The following is a 9,124-nucleotide window of genomic DNA, read 5'->3' as shown; positions in this document are numbered from 1 at the left end:
AGCAACTCAAAGTCAGGTGGGGAGGACAGAACCACTTTGTAGAGCACAGAGATGACCTGAAACCCTCAAACGTGGGCTCATGCAGTTCTATTGATGATATAATCTTTATCATATTCTTTTTACTTCCACTAGATGGTGCGAAAGTATCATCTTTCAGAGGTTTGGTGCTTCTGTTTCTGTCATGTTCTAGATGTGAAGAATTGAAAACAGTGCAGCCACGCATATTTGCACATTTTAGACCCTTTAAAGGACTAGTATGACCCCAGCACTACCGAGTTAAGATCAATTGGATGAATGGTGGTAAAAATTAGTGGTCATTATAGTTGACATTTGCACCTGTTTTGGACCATTTTTAATGCACATGTGACCGATCTGATGATTGCAGGTGTAATTTTGGTCACAGATTCCTTGTACCATATAAAATTATGAAGTTCTTATACAAACCCTGTTTAGTGTGTGTGTGGGCATGAGGAGTTATGTAAAACAATTACATTATAAAAACAATCTAAACTTTTTTTTTTTTTTTTTTTAAAGTTATAATCACAGATCAGGCACAAACCAACACAAAAATGGCACAAATGATTTGTGATTTATTGATTTCTGTGACATGTGGGGATGCTTCACATCCTCATAAATCAGAATCAGAATCAGAATCAGAATCGAATTTATTGCCAAGTACATTTACACATACGAGGAATTTGCTTTGGTCAACACACCGAGGCAGCCGTCTGCGGCAGCACATCAGAGCTCAACCCCCCCCCCCCCCCCCCCCCCCCCCCCCCCCCCCACCCCACCCAGACACCGTAACGCCATTCTGACAATATATCTTCTCCTGTTCTGTTCTGACCACATGTAATTCAGGCTGAACTAAAACACTGCTGCCAGCACACAGGTAACTTGTACAAAATACTGATTTCTACAGTTGAGAGGACAAATCACACTTTTATCATCATATTCAACTGACATTCTCACAAATACTGCTGAGGACAGTGCAAGCACAAGGTAAGGCCACTTCACCAGAAAGTGAAAAACAAGAACAGTGTTAAAAAGAAAAACAGTTTCTCTTTCTTTGGCTCCGTATTTTCTGGCTACAGATGGTGGATTCCTGACAGGACATTGGAGCAGTGTGTGGCTGCTGCTGCCGCTGCCTGTAGCTAGGGGGCGCTCTCCTCACTGCTGCACGACCTTGGCCTCAGTCTGGCCCCCAGACGTCATGAGCTGCACCAGGCTCCCCGACACCGGGCGGTCCACTCCTGTTGTCCATTTGAGGAAGGTTCTGGAAGGACGGGACAGATATTGCCATATATTCATGTATTTTGCAGCACAGTCTGCACCCTGCACTTTGTTTTTTTTGGAAATTCGACAGAACTGATGGCTCCCACATCTATAAGGACTCCTTAAACACTCTCAGTCAGGTGCGTAATGGGTGCTTAATTCTGTCAGGACAGCTTTCAGGATTAAACAGTGTTTACAGCAAATCCCTGTCTAATCTTCATCTATCAGATAAATCCTTCAGCCAGACAATACATTCGTTACGTCATACATACAGAACCTGTGCATGTCAGTGTACTACATGAAGAAGACCAGCAGACCAGTGAATCTGATAACTGCTCACGGGGTAAATCGTGCTCTGGTTCTTGTTGCACTCAATTATAAGGCAATAGAAAACAGGCAAAACATATTAGAGTAGCAATCAGCCTTGTTAGAGGACAGAGGCTGCATGCTACATTAGACAGAGAGAGAAGTTCAATCATCTCACACACACACAAACACACAAACACACACACACACTCGCTTACTCTGCCACAAAATCCAGTGGTGTCCAGGAACCAAAGTCCGCATCAGGCATTGATTTTCTGTTCATGGGCGTATCCAAGGTCTCACTGAGCCACACAGAAAGGAAAAGTAACTGTTAGCATTTCACTGTAAGCCACTGTCCACATTCACAAATAAAACATACCAACTACACACTTTAAACCACTGTCCAGTGTCCACATTCACAAATAAAGTGTACAAACTATAAGCCACTGTCCAGTGTGTCCACATTCACAAATACTGCATGACACTGATACTGCTGAACACCACGGGTCCGATACTGCTGAACATTGTGGGCCTGATACTGCTGAACACTATAGGCCCGACACTGCTGAACGCCATAGGCCCGATACTCCTGAACACCATAGGCCTGATACTGCTGAACACCACAGGCCCGATACAGCTGAACACCGTGGTCCTGATACTGCTGAGCACCATAGGCCCGATGCTCCTGAACACCATTGGCCCGATACTGCTGAGCACCATAGGCCCGATACTCCTGAACACCATTGGCCTGATACTGCTGAACACCATGGGCCTGATACTGCTGAACATTGTGGACCTGATACTGCTGAACACCACAGGCCCGATAGTCCTGAACACTCACGGCAGGATGGCGACAGCACTGGCGCGCGGCGGGAGGCCACTCTTCTCCCCGGCGAGACTCTGGCACAGCTGGTGCACGGCAGCCTTAGCCATGCCATATCCCAGCATGCCTGTGGGCGAGGGAGAGGAGAGTTAAACAGCTTTCTTCGCATATTTAACTTGTGCCAGGGTGCCCTGAATTTTGCTTCAATTCCATTTGAACACTCAGTCACTATTAATGCTAAATATGCTAGGACAATATTGTTTTGAAATGTTTACCCAGTGTAAAAATGGCAACATAGTGAATGCAAGGAATAGGAACTCAACCAGTGTTGAGTGATTTAAAAGGAGAGAAGTGTCCTAAATTCTGTGAGAGGTAAGCTATGAAGACCGGTGCTGAAATGGGTGTCTAGAGCCCCCCCTCCTCCTGCAGTCCATGGCAGGGATGTCAGTCTCTGATTGATACTGCTCCAGGGTGTCATCTGGCCAATGTCTTGTCTGAGCCCCAGGGAATGCCGTTAGCTTGGCCACAGCCAATGAGATTGAGGGGTGGAGCGCTGACTCAACGAGCATTCCTCAAAATCCATGTCACACAGTCTGTCGTTTTTTTATATTTAGGTGAAGAAATAAACATGTGGTGAACTTTGTCAGAATGATAATAGTTTCTGTCATTTTGCCATATAATCAGAAAGGGACAAAAGTTCACTTTAGGTTGATATGAACGCTTGTTACACTTGTAACTGGAAAGTGCGTGTGTGTTAATGTGTGTGTTTGTTAGTGTGTATGAACGACTCTGCAGACAGGCGGCCCAAACCGGGAGAGAACACGCAGTCTGGCCCTGGCTGGAATGCCACGAGTGTGTAAAACTGCAGGAGTCAATAGGCTGCTTTCTGCTCCCCACACACGCACACAATAGACCATGTGACCTGCCTGCTGAGGCAGCCTTTTCCTGAAGCCTCAGCTGAGCCAATCATTGTCCTCCGTGCACGGGTCTCAGTGTATGTGTCTCTGTGCACGGGTCTCAGTGTATGTGTCTCTGTGCACGGGTCTCAGTGTATGTGTCTCTGTGCACGGGTCTCAGTGGACTGCAGGGTCTCAGTGCACGGGTCTCAGTGTATGTGTCTCTGTGCACAGGTCTCAGTGTATGTGTCTCTGTGCACAGGTCTCAGTGTATGGGTCTTTGTGCACGGGTCTCAGTGGACTGCAGGGTCTCAGTGCATGCATCTTTCAGTTACAGGTAACAGACAATGACAGGAGTGCAGTTTCCACTTGTTAAAGAAATTATTAAACATGCCTAACATTGGGAATGTTCTTTCCATGCTATCTTCCACCTTCTAATTCTGAATCCACTGGCGGAAGATATTTCATGCTCAGTTTTAATTTCCTGTAGGGCTGCTGAGCTGTTCAGTCTTCATAACTACTGGAACAATGCGTGACTAAACAAACATACACCACAAGAGGACAAACACACACACACAGATAATGACTGAATCCTATCGCTTCATCTGATTGGGAAAGGACATTAACCTGATAAGAAAATTGCATAAACGCCATGCATGGATACAGATAAGTATCTGGGCTTATACCGTTGTACCATTGTACTCCAGCGAAGCTATCACCATGAACAATAAATTATACTGAAAATGTAAGAAACACTGCAGCATTGCCCTTACCTGAAGCCCCAACTAGCATTGCTCTCACCTGGAGCCCCAGGTAGCATTGCTCTCACCTGGAGTCCCAGTTAGCATTGCTCTCACCTGGAGCCCCAGCTAGCCTTGATCTCACCTGGAGCCCCAGCTAGCCTTGCTCTCACCTGGAGCCCCAGTTAGCATTGCTCTCACCCGGAGCCCCAGCTAGCCTTGCTCTCACCTGGAGTGCCAGCTAGCCTTGCTCTCACCTGGAGCCCCAGCTAGCCTTGATCTCACCTGGAGCCCCAGCTAGCATTGCTCTCACCTGGAGCCCCAGCTAGCCTAGATCTCACCTGGAGCCCCAGGTAGCCTTGCTCTCACCTGGAGTGCCAGCCAGTGCTGCTTTTGCTCCCGCTAAGGTCAGCAAACCCCCGTCTTTCAGGTGCTTGGTGGCCAGATGGCTGGAGATGGTGGACGTCCACACGCTTTGCTTCCACATCAGATCGGCATTTTTGTACAGAGCTAGAGAGAATACAATGACGTAATGCATGTTCCAGAGATTATGATTTTATGTCTTTTAAAAAAATATATATCTTCTGACATTATTCGAATCCAGTAGGAACAAAAAAACATATTGTGAGCAAAAGATTATTAAAGAAAAATGAAACAATTGAACTGAATACTGACAAAATGAGCAGATTTAGGACTACTGGTTAGTGCTCTTTATTGTGTATAATGCACATTATGCTTTCCTGCATAACTTCTTTAAGAACAGGACATTTTGCAGCCACACTTGCTTAAATGACATAACCGAGTTGTCATTAAATGCAAAGTCAATCTAAAATAGATTTGTTTAATGAAAAAGTGGCTGCTATTTCAATATTTTACTGGAGCTTTGCTGTGAAATGATTGTTTCTGTCGCTATAGTCTTTTAAGATATTATTTCGATAATATGAGGCACTGACCCTTAGCCTTGGCGCTGCCGCCAGCCCATCCTCCGGCAACACATAGGATCGCGTCCACTTTCTCACCTCCAAGCAACTGGGACACATCTGCAGTCACCTAAAACACAGCGGAAACACACACACATCGGGACACACACTCACTCTTCTCCCCCCATTAAAATATACATTAATTCACGATTTCTTTGCTCCGATCGTGCCAGTCGATTTTTTTCTTTCTCGAGCGCAGCAAATTACAGTATCCTTGACAACTGGATGTGTGAAGTGAAAGATTGATGTCCCTCCTACCTGGTCCGCCTGTTCCGTAAATGACTCGGATTGTTTGACAATCACGTTCGCGTTCGCCTCTTCGTTAGCGCTCAGGTCAATACAGGCAACCCACTTCAAATGACACAAACAAAGTCGTTACAAACAAATTACAACACACGCTAGAAATGATACTTTAGATGTGTAAGCACGCCTGCGTGTTATTGGTCAAATAGGGCCTATCTCAGATAGAGCAAGCAGCATGGTAAACAGATGACTGACATATGCATAGACGCGTTTCATTTAAATTATGGGGGAGATGCACTGCTGGACGCATAGTCAAACATCAAGTCACACAAGCATACTGACAAGTCTAGCAATTCAATTTTGGGGGTGACATGTCTCCCTCCACCCGAAAACCAACGCACATTAATGCCTGAAACAGTGGCATCTCAGAACTCCCCAACTAAGCTATCATGCACAGAACACTGGCTAACCAGACGGCTAATTCTAGTTAACGTATCTGCATGCCCAAATGCTGCGATAGCCCCACAGTGGCAGTTATCAACTGTAAAATATCGTCTGGGACTTACCCAGCTTTTTGACTTGAAGAACTCGACACATCTGGAACCGAGGGCACCTCTCCCCCCGTAAATAATAACCCGCTGCACTTCAGCACCTGCCATGCTGTTCCTTCTGCACCAAAGAACCAAATAAACTCAGGCAAACACGCCCACGCTGCAGCTCAGTGTGAATCACAATGACTGGCATGTCGCTGCTCCCGCCCATCGGCCGGGTAAAGGTGTAAAGAGCAGAACACAGCACCACTTGTAGGCCGGCGGACTTACACACCGTGGTCTATTTGGACGTCATTTGTTGAACCTTTGAGTGGCTATATTATTGCCGACTAGGATTTAAAATCATTGTCCATCTGCCATATGATAATATTAATGACTCACTCCAGTGAAAATTGTGAGTTATTTTTGGCTGTAACGTGTTGTAGGTTCGTAAAGAAAAACATTGACCGTGTCTATGAATATTTACACAATAGGTTTACTTAAAAGGGGGCAATCCATGCCCATGACACCTCTGTGTTTAAAAAAAAACAAAAAAACAAAAAAAAACAGGGAATTGTTTTACATTGAGTGAGTTTAAAGGGAGGAAATATATGGTTACTGCCGACAGTTTTATCCCCTGCCCAAGCAGCACTGCTTAATATTCAGTGGCTGGGTTCTGAACATTTCCCCCACATTTAGTTTCAGCGTCATTAAACATGATGTCTTGACCTTATGGTTCTATTTCTTCACCGTCTGGAACTCAGTGGCTAGGAAGAATCGCTCCGCTCACGCGTGAGGCTGACCTTTAGGGACAGAGTGAGATGGCAGTCCTCTGTCATCTGATACACGGTAATGGCACGGCTGTAGATGAATAGCAGAGGGTGCCTGTACTACGTGCCTAATATTAAGACATTTTAATATTTCAATCTGACAGCATCGCATTTGGAAGGACGGCAAACATGGGAAGATGGTCTCTGTTTATTAAAGGTGGAGGAGGGGAAATTAAACCATTGGCTGGAACACTAGCACCGTGTGAGAGATAGAATTTCCTCCTGAGGCAAGCCAGGTCTCTTTGTCACAGTAGATTCTGTTTCCAGACCTTCTAACGGCAACATGCTATTTTCAAAATAAGCTGGACATTTCTGAACCCCTTGTGGGACTGTTTTGACTCTGCAATCAAGCTAAAATGCAGGACTGGTTCGGTAACTATTTGTATATTCCTAATGTAGCATTACTGCCATGAGATCACTGGCACAACCTGGCATCATGTTACGGCTTGGCAGAATGGGGTCAGAATATCATAAGCTATGAAATGCCTGGGATCTGGAAGAAGATTACTTTTTCCTTGGCTTCCGTGCTCAGCATCGCGTCTATTGTCCTGATCGTGGTGGCTCTCTCTACGGAGAAGTGGGTGACTGGAAAGATCCTGTGCAAAACTGGAGCAGAGCTGGTGAACGCCTCAGATCCGGAGCTGGTGAAATTCGTCGGGGATGTTTACTTTGGACTTTTCAAAGGTGGAAGAATCTGGAAATGTGGCCTGGGAAGCCGACGGTCCAAGATCTACAGTAAGAATGTGTGCGATTCTGTGAGCTATTGTAGTGTGTGGAACATGCCTGCTTAGACAGAACAACATTCCTGCATTTTCATTTAATTAATGTAAAACATTCATACTCTGCCATTACAAGGCTTTGTGATAAAAAAAAAAACATATATATACAAAACAGTGGAACTGATATAGAAATACTTCTTTCCACACAAAATGGGATTGCATTGTGTTGTTCTCCAGTTTTATTAGTGCCAATTTGATATTCTATTGAAAAATTCTAAATCATTTAAATGCTGTATATAAACCTGGCATTAAAGTTGAAACAGCACAGCAAGTCACAATAGTGACAGAATTTTATTCAGTTGCTGTGTTTTTGCAGTTATTTTGAAATCAGTGAGTCAACGCACTCTGAAAATGTGCATTATGTCTTTTTTTTTTTGTTGTCATTTTCCAGTTTTCCCCAAACTCGTGAGGAGGCTGAACGGCGGACTTCACGTGATCATCATCTTGTTCCTCTTCGTCGCCATAGGGTTTGCTTCAGTCAGTCTGGCATTCTGCATTTACAATGCGAGAAAAGTTCCATACCAGTCAATAAAAGGCCCACCGGGACTATACTTATGGAACTTCATTGCAGGTATGACAGCATAACCGTTATACAGGGAACAGTGAAGCGTCAGCGCTGAGACTCTGGCGGCCCGTAACTGTGACTCTCTGTGACCTCCCTCCAGGTCTCTTTGGAGCGTTCGCCATCGTCTGCTTTGTCGCGGCCACGAAGCACCACCGACTCACTGAGAGGGTGGCCAACTTCAGGGAGGAAATCTTCCAGTTCATCGTCCTGGAGGAAGACTACGACTTCTCCTTCTGGCTGTGCGTGGCAAGCGCGGCGACGCACGGGGCAAACTTCATCGTCGTGACCATGAGCAGGATCCACCTTCCGAAAATACAGACCAAGAAGCCAGAGGAACCGACAGCCAGAGCAGAAGACCTCCTGTACTGAGAAGGACCTGCAGCTCTGGATAGCCTTGAGTGCTAATGCATGCATTAGTATGAGAACATGCAAAAATTACAGGCCCTACATCCCAGAGAAGGCACCACTGTTTTTAACATGTACAGCTATGTGAGCTACCCGAACAAGGAACATACAGTACAATTATCAAATGAACAATAGAGCAATCTGTTAGTGACTGGTACCTATATGACACTGTACAGTGATTAAATGTAAAACCATTTAAAGCTATTTAGCATTTCCTTTAGAATGTTTGTATAAAATAAAAATGTACATGATGGCACAAACCTCAAGCTTCACTTTTTTTTTTTTTTACTACAGTGAAGTTTTCTTAAATCAAGTCCAGACATTATATGCAGTGTAATGATTGCATGCCCTCTACCCCTATTCTTATCAGAGGTTCTGTTATATTTCAGTTGTGTTCTACATGTTAAGATGTCACTAAAATGATTAAATATGATTTCTTATTCTTGGGTAGACATTTAAATGCCATGTCTGAGGACATTAAATTTAAGCAGGTATGAATGGGGCATCTCAGCATCAAGTGATCACCAGTCAGCACTTGCCAATTACGTTCTGGTGAATTGGTTTTCAGAAGAAGCTTCACCTGATGTGACCACCCACACATCCAGTCACGTTTCTTAGCCCTGTCCCCAGCCTGAGGCTGCGGAACAAGTGGGCACTGACAGGAACAGCAGCAGGTAGATCTAAGAGGGAGCAGGTGTGTGTAAGAGTGGGCAGTGAATGTACTGCCACTGATGATGGGCGAGTGGACTTAA

General features: G+C 45.0%; 2 protein-coding genes across 2 annotated transcripts; one reads left to right on the top strand and one right to left on the bottom strand.

The window, feature by feature from the left end:
* Positions 1 to 922: 922 nt before the first annotated feature.
* Positions 923 to 5,987, bottom strand: LOC118226813 (dihydropteridine reductase-like). Its single transcript, XM_035416731.1, has 7 exons — positions 5,830 to 5,987; positions 5,279 to 5,371; positions 4,994 to 5,090; positions 4,410 to 4,550; positions 2,423 to 2,531; positions 1,800 to 1,883; positions 923 to 1,276 (listed from the first exon to the last, which is right to left on the bottom strand). The coding sequence occupies exons 1-7, from the start codon at positions 5,920 to 5,922 to the stop codon at positions 1,171 to 1,173; spliced, it is 723 nt and encodes a 240-aa protein (XP_035272622.1). The 5' UTR covers positions 5,923 to 5,987; the 3' UTR covers positions 923 to 1,170.
* A 542-nt stretch (positions 5,988 to 6,529) lies between these two features.
* clrn2 (clarin 2) lies at positions 6,530 to 8,624 on the top strand. The gene is made up of 3 exons (XM_035419441.1): positions 6,530 to 7,358; positions 7,794 to 7,973; positions 8,068 to 8,624. Exons 1-3 carry the CDS (start codon positions 7,106 to 7,108, stop codon positions 8,334 to 8,336), a joined length of 702 nt encoding a protein of 233 aa, XP_035275332.1. The 5' UTR covers positions 6,530 to 7,105; the 3' UTR covers positions 8,337 to 8,624.
* The last annotated feature ends 500 nt before the right edge of the window (positions 8,625 to 9,124 follow it).

Source organism: Anguilla anguilla, chromosome 5 (assembly GCF_013347855.1).
Source record: "Anguilla anguilla isolate fAngAng1 chromosome 5, fAngAng1.pri, whole genome shotgun sequence".
NCBI lineage: Eukaryota > Metazoa > Chordata > Actinopteri > Anguilliformes > Anguillidae > Anguilla > Anguilla anguilla.
Note: the sequence above shows the minus strand (reverse complement) of the source record. Positions and strands in the feature narration are given on the sequence as shown.

Coding starts and splice junctions, on each gene's coding strand:
- LOC118226813 (XM_035416731.1), bottom strand. CDS start 5,922: ATGGCAGGTGCTGAAGTGCAGCGGGTTATTATTTACGGGGGGAGAGGT. Junction 5,372..5,829: donor TCTTCAAGTCAAAAAGCTGG/GTAAGTCCCAGA, acceptor TGTCATTTGAAG/TGGGTTGCCTGTATTGACCT. Junction 4,551..4,993: donor CGGCAGCGCCAAGGCTAAGG/GTCAGTGCCTCA, acceptor TATTCTCTCTAG/CTCTGTACAAAAATGCCGAT.
- clrn2 (XM_035419441.1), top strand. CDS start 7,106: ATGCCTGGGATCTGGAAGAAGATTACTTTTTCCTTGGCTTCCGTGCTC. Junction 7,359..7,793: donor CCGACGGTCCAAGATCTACA/GTAAGAATGTGT, acceptor GTCATTTTCCAG/TTTTCCCCAAACTCGTGAGG. Junction 7,974..8,067: donor CTTATGGAACTTCATTGCAG/GTATGACAGCAT, acceptor ACCTCCCTCCAG/GTCTCTTTGGAGCGTTCGCC.